Source organism: Quercus robur, chromosome 5, assembly GCF_932294415.1.
Source record: "Quercus robur chromosome 5, dhQueRobu3.1, whole genome shotgun sequence".
Classification (NCBI taxonomy): Eukaryota; Viridiplantae; Streptophyta; class Magnoliopsida; order Fagales; family Fagaceae; genus Quercus; species Quercus robur.
In genome coordinates this window covers 80,535,454-80,556,710 of record NC_065538.1, presented here as the reverse complement: position 1 = coordinate 80,556,710, position 21,257 = coordinate 80,535,454, and the positions used below count along the sequence as shown (strand labels likewise).

The following is a 21,257-nucleotide window of genomic DNA, read 5'->3' as shown; positions in this document are numbered from 1 at the left end:
CAGAAGCCAAATAAACATCCGACAACAACCATCCTGGTAAGCACAAAATGACATTATGGCTAAATTATATATGAAAAAGGTGTAAAATTAAAAAAACATCAAGATAAAAAAGAAGTAATAAACAATTGTAAAGATACTCAATACAATGTATAGTTCATACAGTAAGGCATACACTGAGGGAGACAAAGATAAACAAATAGCAAATCGAGCATAAGGCAGAATGAATTTCTCCGATTAGTTTAATAACAAAAAGTATTATGCAAGCACTAAAGTAGTGCATTATAAGTCATCAACGAATCTAAGCAGTGACTAAAGAATTCTGCATCTATTCCTGCAAAAAATCTAGACAAAACCTGTGACACTAAGTTGCAATATGATAAAAACAGATAACAAGGTTGGATAAGGGTCTATTGAAATTCAAAGCTGAAAACATATCCATACAAGGATAACAGCGGAAGCAGGTACATCATGCGCGTTCATGAATGCATGCAATTGCAAGTTTGTCCACACACTGCAGAAATGCCACAAGCAGTAATGTGGTTTGAAAAGGACATGCATCTAATGCTCTTTCATTGGCAACAAACGATGGTGACATCACAACTACTTATCATGCTAAAGTCTAAAGCAGCATCGTCATTATGATATCCACATTTACTTCTAGTTCATAATGAACCAAACAAACCAAACAGGAAAGAGAACTGGTGCAATGTGTACTGTTCAGTCCCAAGCATGAAAATATATGATTGGAATAATATATAATAGGAAGGAAATACTTAATTAATGGGAAAAATTCTAGACCCAGGATAATTTTCTTATGTCTAACACATGAAATGCAAGGTATTCACGCAAAGACAAAAATGGAAAACATATATAAAGGTAAGGTAAAAAAAACCATTATGTCTCTGAATGAGTAATACTTTACACTGTAGAATTCACCTTTAAAATATACTTAAAATAAACTCCAAGATCAAAAAGAAAATTTGAAAAGGCAGCAACTACAGAAAAGCAAACAGATAATATTATATCACAAATTACTATGAACTAGTTAATATCCATTAAAACAAATTACTTAGTCTTTTATTTTCCATTTTTAGTAAATTAATACACAAATTACTCTTAAATTAATACACAAATTACTCTTAAATTAATTCAATAATTAGTGATGAGGGGTTGGAGATGGAGGGTGATGAGGGGTCAGATCAGTGAAGAATATAAAGAGAGCTTTTTTATTTAGCTATATAATACGACAGGAAGCCCACCTGGAGACGAAGAAGACGAAGGTTTCCTCACCAGTATGTCAGTTAAGCTACTCTCAGCCGGTGGTGACGTCAATATTGGTGTTGTCTACAAATTACGCATCGAAAACAACTTAGGAAAAATAATAAGAAGAAGAGAACAACCAATAAAATTATTAAATACAAAACCCCTAAAAACAAAGGGAAGAAAAGACATACTAATTTGAAGGTTTTGAGTCTCTCTAAGATTGGATCTGCGACCTCGGATCGATCGGACACGGTGGTGATTTCATCGACCGGGGATGGAGGGTGATGAGGGGTCAGATCGGATGGAGCGTATGGAGAGTAGATCGGATGGAGCGTATGAGAGGTCAGATCGGACGGAGGTGATGAGGGGTCAGATCGTAGATCGGATGGAGCGTAGATCGGATGGAGCGCTTGAAATCTGATGGGTTGGAGAGTAGATGGGTTGGAGAGTTTCTCATTGGTATTTATACTTCCCCTAAAGCCGCATTTTTAACATGCGGCTATAGGGGAAATCTGAAGCCCCGTTTCAAAAACGTGGCCCCATCCAGAACTAGAGCCGCGTTTTTAACACGCGGCTTCAGAACAAGTACTTAGGCCGCGTTTCTAACTCAAGAAAACGCGGCCTCAGAACAGAATTAGAGCCGCGTTTTCAACGCGCGGCTTCAGGATCAGTCCCTAGGCCGCGTTTTTATCTAAAAAAACGCGGCCTCAGGACATGTCTATGGCCCCGCGTTCAAAACGCGACCTTAAGGTTCTGTGAAGCCGCGTTTTATAAAACGGGGCTTTAGGCTCAACCTTGGGCCGCATTTTAAAAATGCGGCCACAGTAAAAGAAGACCAAAAAAAAAAAAAAAAAAAAAAGTTTCAGAAAAAATAAAATGCGGAGGTCCTTAAGCCGCGTTTTTATCTCAAAAAAACGCGGCCTCAGAACCTGTCTATGGCCCCGCGTATAAAACGCGACCTTAAGGTTCGCCTTGGGCCGCATTTTTTAAAACGGGGCTTTAGCCGCACCTTGGGCCGCGTTTTTTATGGCCGCGGCTTAAAAAACGCGGCCCAAGGCCCCCGCGTTTTGTAGTGCATGGCTCAATCTTAAGTGAGGAACCTAAGAAATAGCATCTAAGATATTGTACGTATCTAAGTTTTGTCCTTTTAGTAAGGAAGCAAATATTGATAATGATATCCTTAACTTATGTGTTTCAACTAGTCATGGTTTTCAAAATCATCTTGGAGGATTTCCTTTTAATTTAGGGAAGTTAGATAAGTTGCAACCCGATTATCCAAGTTCAGTGGATTTGAGTTAAGAGAGAGGCATTGCTTTTAATAAATTACTATTATATTATAGTTTAATTTGAATGATATTCATCTTTTACCCTAAAAAAAAATAATAATACAAATCATCTATTCTATTTTTTTTGTTTTTCACTTTATATTTCACCAATTGTGATATGCCATTTGTTTGAATTGTTTTTCCATTTTAAACTTTGGTCATTTTATAGGGAAAATAAAAAGAAAACACTTGGCAAGTTTTAAATTGAATGCAAATAAATTGTCCTACCTTTTGTATTCCCATTAATACTACACCAATTGTGGTATATGGTATATTATTTATTTAGCTTTTTTAAATTTTAAACTTTGGTTATTTTATAAAATTAAAAAAAAAAATTAAGGTTGCATTTGCATATTTGAATTTAAATTTCAAAGTGATGGATTTGAAATGCCTTATATCCAAATCTATAAATATTTAAGTATGTCGTTTCTAAAATTCTATAGGGCCATAGGCTAAGAATTTATTTCAAATTTAATGATTTTAAGGTTTAAAATCTTTGGCAGATTTAATAAATCCAAATCCTTGATACTTTGTAAACTATCCAAATAAGGTATTTGGATTTTAATTTCCAAAATCTAAATCCATATACTCAAATTTTGCCATCTAAATACACCATAAAAGAATACTAGAAGTTTATAACTATAGAGGATTTGTATTCAATATATTAATGCCTAACATCTATGATTGTTCTTAAAACAAATGTCTATAATTGTTCATGAATCAATGTATTAGAACAATATCCCTATCAGTGCCGCCACCTAATATCAACAACCGCACTGCCAACTTCATGCATCAAATATCAAGACTCGTCCACTCAAATCTCCTTTTTTACTTAGAAAAATGACCTAGCTCTCTACAACTTCACTGGTCATGATCATGTATTTTGCTAAAGGGTTTCTCTTTCTCCTTCCACAATAGTTGCTTCTATTCCTTCTCCAGTTTGGTTTTTCGCAAGACACCATAACTATCAGCAAACCCATTAGAGATGGTGACGTTTTAGTCTCTAAAGGAGAAACCTTTGCACTTGGTTTCTTCAGTCCCGGAGTGTCCACCAACCGCTATGTTGGAATTCGGTATTATAGAGCTCCAGAACAACCCGTGGTGTGGGTTGCAAACAGAGACAATCCTATCAATGATACTTCTGGTGTTCTCTCAATTGATGTTCATGGGAACCTGTTACTCCATGTCGAAGATCGAAACCAACCCATCTGGTCCACAAATATTGTCACACAATCATGCAACAATAGTACTCATGCTCAGCTCTTGGATTCAGGAAATCTAATCTTGGTTCTTAACAAAACAAGTGAGGTACTGTGGCAAAGCTTTGATTATCCAACTGATACAACTCTTCCAAACATGAAACTTGGGCTGGACAGAACAACTGGTCTGAACCGAATCCTAACATCTTGGAAGTCCAAAGATGATCCAGGAACTGGAAATTGTTCCTATGTGCTCAACACCAATAGCTCCTCTCCGGAGTTGTATTTGTACAAAAGTAACATCTTGTGGTGGCGTTCTGGTCATTGGAATGGCTTTGGATGGAGTGGGGTACCGCCATTGTCACATCCTAACTATCTCTTTAATTTTAGTATTGTGAACAACCAGACTGAGACTACTACGAGCTGGGTTGAACTTCTACCAGAAATATTCTCAAGATTAGTAGTAGATGAATCGGGGTCTATTCAACGCTTTCCGAGTAGAGAGGGAGATCAAAGATGGTTTACTCTAGGGTCAGCACCATTGGACCGATGTGACAACTACGGCAAGTGTGGTGCATTTGGTAAATGTCAACTGCAAAATGACACTGAATTTGAATGCACCTGTCTACCTGGGTTCCAACCTAAGTCACCAAGTGAATGGTCTTTGAGAAATGCATCCAGTGGGTGTGTAAGAAAGCGTGGACACGCATCTATATGCAAGAGTGGTGATGGGTTTGTGAAGGTGGAAAATGTGAAGCTTCCGGATAGTTCATTTGCACGAGTTGATGAGAAGCTGAGTTTGAAGGAGTGTGAGCAACAATGCTTGGAAAATTGTTCTTGCGCGGCGTATGGAGGTGTGGATGCGAAGGAGGAAGTCGGGTGTTTGAGATGGTATGGTGAATTGATAGATACAAGAGTGTTGAATGGGGGCCAAAATCTGTACGTACGTGTGGATGCACTTGAGTTAGGTAATCAACAATTCTCTGGTATTTTGGGCAATTTTTTCCTACCATGCTTGCATACAATGTTAAAAGAGAAAATATTTTATACCTTCTTTCATAGTTATTTTAAGTTAACCTTTTTTGTAATTAACTAGTCAATAACCTATGCAATAGGTGAGAAAGTCTAAAAAAATATGATTTTTTTTTTTGCTTAAATATAAAAATTTGATAATTATGATGATTATATATAAGCTTTTATTGTGATTGAAATTGTAAATGGAACTATCTATTATACAATTTAATGAAAATATGATTCGCCAGGATTCGGACTTAAATATAGTATAGAATTAAATTTTGATTAAAAATATATATTTAAAATAATTATATTTAAAATTGTGAGATCTCAAAAATTTATGCGGCAACAAAAGATGAAATCAACAAAAAAGTCATAGGTTTCAATTAACTTATACTACATATTATAGATTCGTTTGTAACAAAAGTGGCATGACTGATATGTTAATATGAAGAATGATGTTAAGAATATTACAAATTTTATTATATAAACGTCAATGATTGATGTCGTCAATTAAAATATATACATATATATATATATATATATATATAGAGAGAGAGAGAGAGAGAGAGAGAGAGAGAGAGAGAGAGAGAGAGAGAGATGTTATATTCACAACACTTTCACAACGAATTACATTCCTTGTGAAGTGTTATGTAGCACTTCTTATATTTATTTCTTATATTGTTAAAGCGGTACCAATTACATTCATTGATATTGGTCAGTTTCAAGAATTTAATGCTAAAATTATTAATATATTAAACATTTTTCTTATATAAAATTATCTTACTTCTATCACAACTTATTTACTTTTTTTTTTTTTTTTTTTTGAGAGTCATCACAACTTATTTACTTAACAACATTGAAAAAATAATTATGAATGAAAATAATTTGCGTAGTGTGCACCGCTTCTGTTACATACATGACTAGAGAAATTTTATTCTTTCCGATCAGGTCATTCCATGGGCTTCTTTGCCAACAAGAGGAGGCTGGCAATTCTAGTAGTGGGCCTACTTGTTATTACTTCATTACTCATTATCCTATCTGCGCATTTCCTAATTAAGAGGAAAAGGAAGGGTAAGCAAGTTTCCTATTGATATTCTTTTTCGATCTAAAGTTGCATGTGTGAATTATAAGCATTATTTAGGAGTAAAGTTTGACACAAAAGCCTTATAAATTGATTTGTTGGTGTTTAAACATAGAACAATATAATAACATTAAAACTACTTTCAAAAAAAATTTTTTTTTTTTTTAATACAAGATAGATAGTCTACTCTAGCCTAATTTAAGTGTGTGTGTGTGTGAAACTTCCTCCTAGAGATTTGAACCCCGGCCCTTACCCTCCACACCCTACAAATACTCATACTTGTAGAATGACTACCGCACCAAGAATGCGTAGTGTTTCAAATTTACTACTAAGGTTTACAAAATGGTGTAGCAATTAATATAATTAGTGTCACATTAAGAACACAATCACCACCAACAAGTGTAGTGCAATGGTTGCAAGCCCTGGGAAAGATCTATCACTTCAAACCAAGTGCCAAAGGATTGTGGGTTTGAGTACTAGTACTAATTAATCCATGCTTTCTAATATGCAAAAATCATGGTAATATAAGCGAGTAGTGATACGCCCTGCTGTACACTGCTAGTGCCCATGGGCTTAAAAAAAAAAAAAAAAAACCATAGTGGCAATGTACTATGGGATGTTTTTAAAAGTTGGCACACCGGTTTGTAAATCCTATGCAGTATAATTCATATGTTCTTTATATTGCACAACTGATTAAAATGATTACAAGCGTAATTGGTAACCATGCTTGCATGAGGACAGGGAGGGGAAGACAACCCACATTGAACAGTGATGTTACTGCAAGTTCAACAACCTTTCAAGATTCTCAGAAGCTGGATGAAGGTATAGAAAATCTAGATTTACCATTTTTCGACATAAGCACCATAGTTGCTGCCACAGACAACTTCTCTTTTGCTAAAAGGCTTGGACAAGGTGGATTTGGCCCTGTCAATAAGGTACTTCACTTTGCTAATGATAAGCATCTATTAAATGTGAATCAATGCATATTTATGTTCCACAACAATTTTATATATCTGGGGCCAAGGTTGCGGTGGATAAGCTAAGATCACAAATGCACAAATTATTGGGCTGAAGTTCTCACAATACGTTATTTTAATTTCTAATCACCCACGCACACTGCTAGGATGATTTTGGTGGAAGTGAAGGGCAGGGGTTTCAAATGGCACATGCATAGTATAAATGTATAATGGAGAAAAAAAAAATTTATAATTTGTTAATCATTTTTAAGTCTCAATTATAATTGCAGGGTCAACTAGCCAATGGACAGGAAATAGCAATAAAAACACTCTCAAGAAGTTCAAGGCAGGGCACGGAAGAATTTAAGAATGAAGTTATGTTGATAGCAAAACTCCAACATAGGAATCTTGTGAGGCTTTTTGGTTGTTGCATTCATAAAGAAGAGAAGATGTTAATCTATGAATACATGCCAAACAAAAGTTTAGACCTTTTCATATTTGGTACGCCATTTCTTCCATCACATATAGCTTTCAACTATGTAACTAATTCTTGTTTTTGAGCACTATTACTTAAATATAGTTAAAATATAAAGGCAAATTATGATAATTTAAAATTAATTATAGTTTGTATATTGTTGATGGAAGTTTTCATGCTTTGTTCCAGATGAAATAAACAGAAAAATCATGGATTGGAGGAAGCGATTTGAAATTATTTCTGGTATTGCTCGAGGAGTTTTATATCTTCATCAAGATTCTAGAGAAAAAATCATCCATAGAGATCTAAAAGCAAGTAATGTGCTACTAGATGCTACAATGAAGCCAAAAATTTCAGATTTTGGTTTGGTTAGATTGTTCGGAGATGACCAAATTGAAGCGAATACAAATAGAGTTGTTGGCACATAGTAACTCTCTCTCTCTCTCTCTCTCTCTCTCTCTCTCTCTCTCTCTCTCTCTCTCTCTCTCTCTCTCTCTCTCTCTCTCTCTCTCTCTCTCTCTCTCTCTCCAAGTGCTAAAATCAAAAGTCAGACAAGCATATTATTCTTAAGAATTTGTTTTATTGCAGTGGATATATGTCACCAGAGTATGCAATGGAAGGGTTATATTCTATCAAATCAGATGTCTTTAGCTTTGGTGTCTTAACACTTGAGATAATTAGTGGCAAAAGAAACAATCACTATCTTGTTGGAAGCCCCTACCTAAATTTGATAGGACATGTAAGTAAAATATATTATCACTTCATTTTGAATTAGTGAACTTCACAGCGGCTCTAAGGTTATATACTATTAAATTGTTCTAGGTCTGGGACTTATGGATGGAAGGAAAAGCCTTGGACATAGTTGATTCATCTTTGGCTCAGGTATATTCTGCTAGAGAAGTTTTAAGATGTATTCAAATTGGACTCTTATGTGTACAAGAACAAGCAGCAGACCGGCCAACCATGGCAGAAATTGTATTCATGTTAGGAAATGAAACTACTCTACCTCATCCTAGCAAGCCAGCGTTTATCAACAGAAGGACTATAAATTATGGACAAGATTCATTAAGTTCTACAGGAGCACCTACGTCACTTAATGATGTAACCATTTCTGTGCTTAAAGCTCGTTGAGGTCTGCACTTATTAGTTAAACTACACTTTCATACTCGAAGAAATACATTGCTTGTTCTTGGTTGGACTATAGATATTTATAAATTTCCAAACTTATCTTTTGTTTGAGATATTATGGACGAAAGATCTAAATCTGTAGTTAGCCTATGTACTTGTAGAGTAAGCACACTAATCCTAAGTGAATTAGGGTTAGCTAGGTTTAATTTATAGTTCTCTAGTATATACATTCAACGTTATGTTCATTGTAATACAATGAAGTTGTATAGTAAAAATGTAGCCGTCATAAACTTTCCTCTATGGATATAAGTCATTAGGTAGAACCATGTCTTACTTCTATTTTTCTCTTCTATCTCTTTTAATCACTCAATCACTTAACAACTTTAGCATTATTGAAAATTTAAATTTTGAGTAACAGTACTTGATGACATGAGAAATGTTGAGACAATTTACTAAATTAATTTTTGTGACCACCTCATTGTATCAATTAAAATGAAATGACAATAATGTCCAAAACTAAAATTTTTCAGAGTAAAAAAAAAATTAATATAAAAATCATATTGTAGTTTACTATATTTTAGAATTAGAAGTAAAGTTCTATCCCATTTTCAATTATTTATTATAAATTCATCATCCTTGCTTTCACTAGTTCTTAATGTTTTCTTTTACTAGTGCTTTATGTATTTCTCAAACAATAAAATCATTCGAATCTTCTTTCACCTTTGTTGACAAAGAAGAAAATATCCACGCTTAGCTTTTATAGAAAAATATTTTAGTAAAAAAAAATCTCTTTGAAATAATTACCTTTTTTTTTCTATGTTTAGTTGTAATTTTGAAAGTAATCCAAAAAAAAAAAAAAAAAATTAATTTCATTAAAATTTCATATAACCATAGTGTCGGTGGCGATCGCTAAAATGATGGTTATGTAGTTATAGTGATAATTATAGTGGTGATAGAAGTGGTGGTGGCACCAAAGGCGATGATGATGGTGGTCGTGGCCTACAAAGTCAATGGAGGTTGTGGCTAGAGTGTCCATGGTGGTGCTAGCGAAAAAAAGTGTGTGGGCCTTAGCATTATGTATATATTAAAAAAAAAAAAAAATGGGGTGAAGGCACAAATCATTTTCCAACGTTCCCTCGTGCCTTCACCCTATTTTTTTTTTTTTTCTTTTTTTTAAAATTGTCATCCATTTTAGACTTATGCCACTGCTTCGTAATAAGTAGGAGATCAATAATGAATAACCTATCAATTTTTTTCATAGAGTAGTTTTGTTCTACTTACTCTTTCGGTTTCTATTTCAATTTTCAACAACATAAAAGGTATTTTCAATCATAAATATTGTCAAAATTAGGCTTTGCAAAAGAAAATAAGATTTCACACTTAGAAAATGAAATTAGATTCTACTTCTAATTTAATTTTGTTGACGTGGCTGAGGATGATGATGTGACGCTGACATTGCAAATGCTCTTCGTGACATGTGATAGCTAAGATGAGATGTGGCATGTGAGGCACATGATTGTGCGTGAAGGCATGAGGGATGCAAATGTTAGCATGTAAGAACATGTGAAGAAGGCTGGTGGTGCGCGAAAGCACGTGGAGAGCGTGAGACCGGCCACTTGCAAAACCTACAAGCGGTGTGTGAGAGAGAGCATTGAGGAGTAGAAGCAACCCTTGTTTGGGTCTACGGGCCGATCTAGGCAGAAAGAACTAATTTTTGCAATCGGTTTCGGATGTGGTGGTAGTGGCTTACAAATGACGGATCCCAATGACAAACACTATCAAAGCACACAAGATGATTACTCTAATACCATGTTGAAAAAACAGAAAAGACAGAGAACTAATGAAAAGAAATAAACATGTAAAACAATTTGTATATTTTTTTTGTGTGTGTAATTGTACAAGAGACCTTCTATATCAGCATCATATGAATGCAATACAAGCAATAGGAGTGTAATAATTGTAAAATGGGCTGAAGCCCACCAGGCTTAATACAAACAAACTTTAACCATTCTCACAAATTATTGACAGTACAATATAAAATACTAATAACTTACTACATATAGCAAATGGTCCCAAACATACAATAGGATTAATAGGGGTCCTAAAACTGCAATAAGATAATAGGTTAGATCCTCGTAAGAGCACTCACAGCAGTGGAGCTAAATAGCTATATAGCTATTTTAGCTCCACCAAAACACAAAAGACTACCATCCAACAGTGGAGCTATAGCTATTTTTTTTTTTTAGCTTCATTGCTACAGTGCACATCTATAGATATATAGACGTGCACTGTACCTGAGAGCTAAAAATAATAATAATATTTTATTAAATTTCTCTCTCCTCTTTCATTTAAAAAATATTTTCTCTTTCTTTCTTTTTCTCACTCCGGCTTCTCTTCTTTCTTCCTTTTTCCTTCTCATTTTTTTTCTCCCTCATCTACTCTTTGCTTCACCGATCTACTTCACCACTGCCAACCCACCCCCATGCTGCTGAGCCATGCCACTGGAACGTCGCAGACCCCCGCTACCGATCCATGCCGCCAACCCACGCCGCCAACCCATTTCGCCCTTACTTGGTTGCTTTTTTCCTTGTTTTTTTTTTTTTCTTGCTGTGGGCTGTGGTGTGGTAGTGGTTGTGGTTTGTGTGGGTAGATCGGTGTTGGTGGATGGCTGGGTTCGTCAGCATCAGTGGATATATTACCTAATGAGGAATGGAATAAATCGGCGTCGATGGTTGTGGTTGTGTGGGTAGATCAGCATTGGTGGGTGGCTGGGCTATGGGTGGATTTGTGGGTAGATTGGTGTATTCGTGGTGGTGGCTCGAGTGGGTTTCGTGGTGGTGGGTGTGGGTGTTGCCTAATGGGTCTAGTGGGTGTAGGCTTAGCTGATTTTTTTTTTCTTTGTTGTGGGCTGTGGTGGTGGTGGTGGTGGTAGTTGTGGTTGTGTGTGTGGCTGTGATGGTTGTATGTAGTGAATATATTATTTTATTGTAGTGAGATGGATTATTTTATTGTAGTAAATATATTATTTTATAGTGATGTTTATATTATTTTATTATGTTGAAAGCTAAAATAGATCCACTGCTGCAGCATGTGTATAGGTAAAATAGATAAAGTAACTTTTAGTGGAGCTAAATAACTAAATTTTTATCTCTACTGCTGTGGATGATCTAACAATATACCAAACCAAAACTCTCCATTTCCTACATGAACACAACAAGCAGACCCTTATACTTTGTTGATAAATCCAAGCAGATTTAAAATCCCATAGAAATCAATCATAGCACATTTGCTTTGTTCAAAGTATTTGAAGGTACGAAAGCAGGCACCTTTACATCGACAATGTCAATCTATAATCAATTGTTCCCTAATTTAGTGAAATTGGCTGAGTGATTGGATATTCGGTCTTAAAATAGCTGTCTTAAGTTTGATTAGGAGTTTCCTAGTTTAAGTCCAAGCACCAGTATTTTAAAAAAAACTCTCTAGGCCAGCGATTTACTTCACTATGGGCCTACCCATCTCGAACAGTAATTAATCTCTTGTTGAAAACTTTGGAAAAAAAAAAAAAAAAAAAAAAAAAAGTGTGTCCCCTCTATCTTTTTCCTTGGAACATAACTAAATATAAACTGAAGTCACACAAATGTACTCCTTTTTTGGGAGTTTTATGGTGCAAGATATCTTTTGGAACTGAGTGACGTGTGTTTCTTTAATTGCTTCGTACATGAAACCATTATATGTCTTATAAAAAAAAAACAGAAACCAATAAATATATATAGGTACTAATATTTAAAGTAACAGGTATTACGTCTTTATCGTGCTTTGCTTTTTTATTTAATTTCTACCTCTCTTGTGGACCCTACTCATTAAAATTTTCAGCTACTTCCAAATCCAAGATTTCACTTCAAAGCCTAGCCAGCAAACTCATTTGCCACAAACTATAATCAATCACAACGTGAAAAAACAATGAATCCTGCTTCTTCTCTCCCCTCTTTGTATTCAGTATTGCTTCTCCTCTCCCTTTTTTTCCAAATTTGCGTTTCCCTTGACACCATAAGACCCAACCAGGCCATCAAGGATGGTCAAACTCTAGTCTCAAACCAAAAAGCCTTTGCACTTGGTTTTTTCAGCCCCGGCAATTCCACAAAGCGCTATGTTGGAATTTGGTACAACAAAGTTCCTGAACAAACTATTGTGTGGGTTGCAAATAGAGATAATCCTCTCAATGATAGCACAGGAATCCTATCAATCAACGGTCAGGGGAACCTTGCACTTCACACCCAAAACCAAACCATTCCAATTTGGTCCACCAATGTTTCTGTTTCAGTCTCATCCACAAATAATTCTATGGCTCAGCTCTTGGATTCAGGAAATCTTGTTTTGGTTCAAGAAGACAACAAAAGTGTCATATGGCAAAGCTTTGACAATCCCACAAATACTTTGCTTCCGTTTATGAAACTTGGGCTCGACCGGAGAACTGGGTTAAACCGGTTCCTAACATGTTGGAAGACCAAAGATGACCCGGGAACAGGTAACTCTTCATTTCGGATTGATCCAATTGGGTTCCCCCAGTTGTTCTTATACATGGGTCAGACTCCAACGTGGCGGGCCGGACCTTGGAATGGGCTAAGATTAAGCGGTGTACCCGAAATGACACAAAATTTCATCTTCAATATTAGTTTTGTGAATAATCAAGATGAGATCTTTATTATGTATGGTATAATTAATCCCAGTATTTTCTCTAGAATGGTGGTAAATGAATCAGGAGCCGTTGAAAGGTACACGTGGAGGAATGATAGGTGGTTCCAGTTTTGGCACGCCCCAAAAGAGCCATGTGATAATTATTTGCATTGTGGTCCAAATAGTTACTGTGACCCATCCAATGCAGACAAGTTCGAGTGCACATGCTTACCTGGGTTCGAACCCAAGTCGTCTCAAGATTGGTACCTTAGAGACGGGTCTGGTGGGTGTGTGAGAAAACAAGGAGTGTCCACGTGTAATAGCGGAGAAGGGTTTGTGAAGTTGGCACGTGTAAAGGTGCCAAATACTTCAGTGGCACGTGCAAACATGAGTATGAGTTGGAAAGAATGTGAGCAAGAGTGCTTGAGGAATTGTTCTTGTACAGCTTACACAAGTGCAAATGTGAGTATGGGAGGGATTGGGTGCTTGACATGGCATGGGAACTTAGTGGACACAAGATCATATACCAATGATGGACAAGATTTATATTTACGTGTGGATGCAGATGTTCTAGGTAGTCTTCAATCTTTCTATCAAATTTCAACAATTATTCTGTTTTTATAATTGATATAAAAAGAAATTCTTCAGTAATTACTATTTTTATATTATTTTGCACCAACGTTTTATACATATAGAACTACGTTTTCAGATTTATAGCAGCAAATAATAATATTTCTTTTGTCTTTTTTTTCCTAGCTCAATATGCTAAGAAAAATGGCCTTCTTCGGAACAAAGGGATAAGGGCAACTATTGGGGTTTCTGTTGCAGTGGTGTTGCTTATTGCGGTGTTCATTGTTTATTGGTTGATAATGAGAAAGAAAAAAGGTAATGCAATCTTTTCCGCCCTTTTGTTCTGTTCACATATTTCATTACCAGTGAACAAATGTCACTTCACGTTTTTCTTAATTTCTAAGGTTAGTGGGTGCAGTTCGTTTTTGTCCTTCTCACTAAAAACAAAATTTCTAAGGTTCTAAGGTTAGTTAACAAATGTTGACAGGGTAAAAGTATTGTCGGACATCAACTAGTTAAAGGAATAAAAAAAGAGATTAGTTTTGTAATTGATAAGTATGACAAGATACGACATAGTCAGATTATGAGTACTCTGTTTCTCTTTCAGGATAGGAAAACTGAAACAGAGTGAGGGTATGGTGCATGGTGGAGATATTTTGTTATCCTTAATTAAGTAGTTCTATCACTATTGATTGAGGGGTTGATGGTGGGCTTGTTCAGTGAGAAAAATAAAAATAAAAATAAAGGTTTGCTCACTCTAGAAAGGAATGAATTTTGAATAATGAAATTTGACTAAAAAAATAAAAGAAGAGAAACATAACAAAATATCAAAATATTTTTATAATATCTTTATTTTCAACTATAATGAGATAGATCTCGGTATGACATTTTTTTTTTTCTTTTTAACTATAAGGAACTTATATTTCAATAGGAGTGAAAATATTGTGATAAGTTTATGTCATGACATTTTCACAATAATACTTTTTAATTTTAGCTGTGCTAGATCTTAATAAGATATTTTATTATTTTATTTTAACCCATAAAAAATTGACACCTATGTCATAATATTTATATATAATATCATTATTTCATCTATTTTTGTGTATTTACAATGTAAACTTACATAGTAAGTACGATATAAACATTTTCCTTAAAAAAATAGTAATTCTTAAAAAAATTAAAAACAAAGTACTTGAGGGGAAAAAAACTAAGAACAAAAAGAGGCCAGCTCCCCAAATTGACCGACAAAAAGAGGCCATCTCCCCAAATTGGCCGGACTAAATCCAAAAAGCACTATTTATGGGCCTCTTGACTCTTTCTAAATGAAGGTCACCAGATAGCCCATAACTCACAGTCTGACCCAAAAGCTGATGGTCCAGTGGGTTAATAAGCGGCTTGACCCGTTGTTAATAGACAAATAATAGAAATAAATATGGTATTGAGAATTGTGGAATAGTTTGATTTAAAAAAATTTAAACCTAAACAGTCACACCTCTCTCTCACTTTTTCACATTTACTGCTTAACATCATGTCATCCAACACTCACTCATCTCTTTAGTTTTTTTTTTTTTTTTTTATTCACCTTTCCGACATGTGGCCAGAGTCACTAGTTGACTTTTCTCATGAATCATCTCTCTAGTTACTTTTTTTCGTAAATATACTTTTGGTCATTATATTTTAAGTCATTTTTCGATTTAGTTTCTAAATTGATTTTGTTTCTAGGTCGGTCCTTAACTTTTTAAAATTGTTTTTAAAATGATTCCTACCATTAACTTAGTTACGGAGAAAGCTGAAGTGGCAAACGGCGTGTCCTACTTGCTGACATGTCGCTAACGTAGATATTAAAATATTATTAAAAAAACTTATTTAGTATTTTTAAAATTCCACGTCAGATTTAAATTAATAAAAAATTAAAACAAAAATCCAAGTCAGAAATTTTAAAATAAATAAACATTAATTCAATTAAATTAAGAAAAAAAAAACTTTTTTCAGTTTAAAAAATGGGTTTTCTTTTCATTTTTTTTTTTTTTCGGAAGAACATTGTTCTTCTTCTTCCCCAGGACATGAACTTCATGCTTCATGTTCTTCCCCAAATCAAACCCAATAAATCCAAGAAATCAAACCCATAAACATCCAGTAAATCAAACCTAATAAATCCAAGAATTCAAACTAATAAACCATCCAATAAATCTAAGAAATCAAACCCATAAACATCTAGTAAATCAAACCCAATAAATCCAAGAAATCAAACCCATAAACCTCTAGTAAATCAAACCCAATAAATCCAAGAAATAAATATACAAATCCACATAAAAAAAAAAAAAAAAAAAAAAACAAAAAACCACAAACATGAAGCCAAACTCACTAAGACAACTCCATCTCCGAAACACAAACATGGCCACACCGATCTCCACGGCCACACCAATCTCCACCTCCACTACTGACCACCCACCCCTACAAAAACCCAGAAAAACCCCATCTACAACCAAACATGTAAACACAAATCCAAGACCCACACCAATCTCCACGGCCATAGCCCACCCCCACTGAAACCTAGAAAAACCCAGCCATCTCCATCTCCAACCAAACCCATAATCCAAGACCACCCCAACCACCGATCTCCACCCCGACCACTGATCTCCACCTCCATTACCGACCACCCCATGGAAAACTAGAAAAACCCAGAGATTAGAAAGTCGGGTTTAGAAAGAGAGAATGTTAGAGATTAAGAGAGAGAGAGGGATTGAAAGCTTGAACAAAGAAAGATACAAACACAAATACGCACCAAGAGATAGAGAAAGAGAGAACCTGAAAAAGTTTTTTCTTCTTTTGTTTTTGATTTTGAATTTTTTTTAGTTTAATTTTTTTTATTAATTAAAATGCTAACTTGTCATTAAAACGCTGACATGGATGCTAACGTGGTATTTTTTAATAATATTTTAATATCCACATCATCACCATGTCAGCAAGTAGGACACGCTGTTTGCCACCTCAGCTTTTTCCGTAACTGAGTTGACAGTAGGGACCATTTTAAAAACGATTTAAAAAAGTCAGGGACTGACCTAAGAGTAAAATCAGTTTAGGGACTAAATCGAGAAATGGCCCAAAATGAAGGGACCAAAAGTGCGCCTGATTTTATTTTTCTTTGAGAAGAATAATGCCTAAACTTTTGATTGCCTTCTCTCACGCCTAATATTATTATTGTATAATTATGTTAGTGTGTATGTAAAAGATCATATTACATTGTATAAATTTTCTAAAATATTTTTTTGACTAAAAAAGGTAAATTTTCTAATATATTTTAAATAATAAGAGACATTTTATAATCTTTGTAATAATTTACAAAAGATATCATCTTATCTTTAATTAAGATATAATTTAACCTCTTCAAATATTATTTTAATTAAAATTATTGAATTTTTTACATGTACTCTATTTAATTTTTGTATTAATAAAACTTTAAAATAATTATTATATCGTTATGGTCGTAGCTTAATTGGAGCTTGGTCAAATATCAAAAACCTTAAAACTCTTCCCTTTACGGTTCTTTGAATGAGTCTAAAAACCATGATCTAGGATAAACTTTGAAAATTATAAACTTGATTTCTTCCTTTTCTTTTATTTTCATTCTGAATTTATCAAATGGGACTTTTGTTTAGGAAATCGTAATTGGATAAATATTGTAACTATGCATTATCTGTTATTGTGTTTGAGAACAGAGAAGAGGCAAAGCATGTACAATTATAGCGTTACCATGACTTCACCATACAATGAAGACTCTCCAAGTAGAAGGGAGCTGGATGGGACTGGAAGAAACTCAGATTTACCACTATTCGAGCTAAGTACCATTGTTGCTGCTACAAATAACTTCTCTATAGCTAACAAGCTTGGAGAAGGTGGTTTTGGGTCAGTTTATAAGGTAGTCACCTCAAAAGAGTCCTAAAACATGCATAACTTCAGTTCATATGTGTTAAATGCATCAACAATTCCATCCTGAATGTTCAAAAGTTTCAATATAGCAAGACTGTTGTAGGTGGAATTGGGCTATTCTCATTACCTAGATAATTTACTATTGAATTTCTTTCAACGAATATGCAATATAAATATATGAAATTTGGAATTAATTTCAGGGTTCGCTACATAATGGAATGGAGATAGCAGTAAAAAGACTATCAAAATCCTCAGGACAAGGAATAGAACAATTCAAAACTGAAGTTGCACTAATTGCTAAACTCCAACATAGAAACCTTGTCAAAATTTTAGGTTGTTGCATTCAAGGAGAAGAGAAGATGTTAATCTATGAGTACTTGCCAAACAAAAGCTTGGACTCTTTTATTTTTGGTATGCCTTCTTTTTCATCTCACATGAATTCCTAGAATGTAAAATAAAACTTAAGCACACTTTTGATCTAAATTTATGTTCTTGACTCTTCATTCAGATGAGACAAAAAGGTTATTGTTAGACTGGGGAAAACGATGTGAGATTATTTGTGGGATTGCTCGAGGGATCTTATATCTTCATCAAGACTCAAGATTAAGAATTATTCATAGAGATTTAAAGGCCAGCAATGTTCTCCTTGACACTACATTAAATCCAAAAATTTCAGATTTTGGTATGGCTAAAATCTTTGGAGGAGATCAAATTGAAGCAAATACAAATTGCGTTGTTGGAACATAGTAAGTTGACCACAAAATGAATATATACTAATAATTTCTACCTTATTACATGACTTTAGTTGTTATCTATTTTTTGAATTAAAAAAGGGGTTTCTCTTCTTTGTTGTCATCTATTTAATATCCAATCCATATTCCTCCCGCACTTTCTTTTTTAGTTTCTTTTTTCTTGACTCATTTTCTCCTCATGTAATAAAATTACTTCCTAGTTCCTACTTCTATTCGTTTAACTTCTTTTATCTCCTATGCTTACTGTACTACTACTACATTGTGTACATTCTCAACTATTTTTAAATTGTTTTAAAAATTGAGTGCCTCTGCTATCAATGTTGTAGTGATATTACAAATATTTTAAAAAATCATGATATTACAAATACTCCCAATTTCACAACATGCTAAATTAACATATAACACACATCCCATGTGCCTTTACTATCAATGTTGTAATCATGCATTATAAACACCAGCCATAAACTCATGTGATGCATGGAATTTTTCACCTTGTTTGTCAAAACAGTGCAACCTGAAAGCCATAAAAAAGAATAAGAACAAAAAAGAAGAATAAAAGGTGAAGCTATATAATTCTTTTTCATCTCGTGTTACTCCAAAGGTTGTTTGATACGTTGGTGAAAAAAGATAGAGCTATCTTTGATCATTTTTATTGAATAATGTGATGGCATAACATTTATTGTTCATTTTGCTACAAACAGTGGTTATATGTCACCAGAATATGCAATGCGAGGGTTATTTTCAATAAAATCAGATGTATTTAGTTTCGGAGTGTTGCTACTAGAGATCATTACCGGCAAAAAGAACAGTACTTATTATCATGATGATCCTTCCTCAAATTTGATTGGACATGTAAGTATATGTGTGAACAAAGACTTGAAATATTAGCTTTGTTTTATTTAGCCTAATACGTTGAATATGATGTTGGTAGGTTTGGGACCAATGGAAAGAAGATAAAGCTATGGAACTAATTGATTCATCACTTGGTGAGACATACCCCGCTAATGAAGTTTCAAGATATATTCAAATTGGGCTTTTGTGTGTGCAAGAACATGCAGAAGATCGGCCAACCATGCCAACAGTTGTTTTTATGTTGGGTAATGACACACCTCTTCCATCTCCAAAACAACCTGCATATATTTTTAAGAACACTTACAATAGTAAAGATAGATCAACTAGTGAAGGAGCTAATTCAATAAATGACTTAACAATTACCAGAATAGATGGTCGCTAAAGCCCCAGGTTGGTTGGAGCAATGTAATTTTCAATTGCAAGATAAGACTTAGAAGGAAATGGGGTATTCTTTAATGAATTTTTATTAAGATATTATTATGGTGATCCATTGTCACTTCTCTTATTTGTGATAGTGGTGGAGGCTTAAAGTAAATTGATCTCCAAGGTGATAGATGAGCAATATATAAATGGGTTTACAATGCAAATAGAATAATGACTCGATGATGATCTCACCTCTTTTATTGCCATATGGTGCACAAAATTGGGATATACCCCTTTTGGTGAAAAGTTCTAACAAAATGTCCTATTTCTGAACTATTTAAGAATATGCGCCTACTTTGAAACTTGATTTTATCAAAATTGAGTTTTAGTGTGGAACTTGAGTTCCACAATTTTTTTTAAAAAAAAGTTTAATTTGGCTATAACTCGAGTTTCAAAATAGTGGTATATCCCTAAATAGTTTAAAAAATGAGGTATTTTGCTGTAACTTTTCACCAAAAGGGGTATATCCCCATTTTGGCCACCATATGGTATTTTGATTTTATGTGGGAATGACCTAAGGCAACTTAACCAATTAAAAAGTGTTTTGTTGTGTTTTGAATCCATATCTAGACTATCAAGTCTGAGATGGTTTCTGTTGGAGAGATCCCAAAGATTGAAACTTATTTTGACATTCTTAAGTGCAAGATATCTAACCTGGTTATGAAATATTTAAGACCGCCACTGGGGGATAAAGATAAGTGCAAAGTGCCATGAAGATCCGATTTTAGAGAGGTTGGAAAGGAGATTAGCTGGTTGGAAGAAACTTTATTTATCAAGAGTACTCTTTAGCTTAACAACATATTTCCTCTCCCTGCTTCACTTTCTTATTAGCATGTCATGTTGCCTAGAAAAATTACAAAGGAATTTTCTCTGGGGCGATTTAGATAATGCTTTTAAATTTCATTTGGTAAATCAAAAGACAATGTGTGAATCAATTCAACTTGGCTGATTGAGAATTAGAAGCTTAGCACATTTCGATCAGGCTTTATTTGGAAAATGACTTTGGCATTATGCAACTGAAAATAAAGCTTTATGGCACGCAATGATAGCTTCAAAATATGGGACTGGATGGGGTCGGTGGAACTCAAGGGTGCCATTGAAAAATTATTGGAACTCAATAATTATTGAAAAATTATTAGGGCGCTGGCTCACCATTTAAGGCATACAATAATTAGCTTCTAAATATGGGACTGGATGGGGTGGGTGGAACTAAACGGTCCATCAATAATCTAATCTCATCTTCCTCATTGTGCTCTCTAGGAAAGATCACTCCAACCTATCATCGGGTTTACTCTTATCGAGCATCAAAACAATATAACCCATTTTAGCCACCCATTATTGGCTCAATACGCAGAGTCTCATACACTATTATCAGTTATCACATTATCTGTTAAACAATAATTTGATAAGTCAGTATATATCCATGTCCAATTAATAAATACAGATGCAGAGACTTTGCTTTTTGAGTTGTCAATCCAAGAATTTGGATCCTTTTATCAAATATCTTTTCATTTCTTCCCTTCCATATTGGCCAAGAAAGACAAGCTAAGAGGAACAATATGTTTCGGCTATTGTTTCATCTTTGCACAATTTATCTTTTGGAGTAGCCACT

At 34.4% G+C, this 21,257-nt stretch overlaps 2 protein-coding genes across 2 annotated transcripts in view; both read left to right on the top strand.

The window, feature by feature from the left end:
- LOC126727322 (G-type lectin S-receptor-like serine/threonine-protein kinase At1g11410) overlaps positions 1 to 8,509 on the top strand; it is a 127,939-nt gene extending 119,430 nt beyond the window's left edge. Inside the window, exons 5-8 of the mRNA XM_050432925.1 lie at positions 7,132 to 7,342; positions 7,506 to 7,743; positions 7,905 to 8,055; positions 8,139 to 8,509. Of these exons, the coding sequence (XP_050288882.1) occupies positions 7,132 to 7,342; positions 7,506 to 7,743; positions 7,905 to 8,055; positions 8,139 to 8,447 (909 nt within the window). The 3' untranslated portion in view covers positions 8,448 to 8,509. The remainder of the gene's footprint in view (positions 1 to 7,131; positions 7,343 to 7,505; positions 7,744 to 7,904; positions 8,056 to 8,138) is intronic.
- A 3,873-nt stretch (positions 8,510 to 12,382) lies between these two features.
- On the top strand, positions 12,383 to 19,708 carry LOC126727326 (G-type lectin S-receptor-like serine/threonine-protein kinase At1g11410). The gene is made up of 7 exons (XM_050432929.1): positions 12,383 to 13,692; positions 13,875 to 14,003; positions 17,408 to 17,607; positions 17,819 to 18,029; positions 18,127 to 18,364; positions 19,072 to 19,222; positions 19,302 to 19,708. The coding sequence occupies exons 1-7, from the start codon at positions 12,405 to 12,407 to the stop codon at positions 19,602 to 19,604; spliced, it is 2,520 nt and encodes an 839-aa protein (XP_050288886.1). The 5' UTR covers positions 12,383 to 12,404; the 3' UTR covers positions 19,605 to 19,708.
- Positions 19,709 to 21,257: the final 1,549 nt, after the last annotated feature.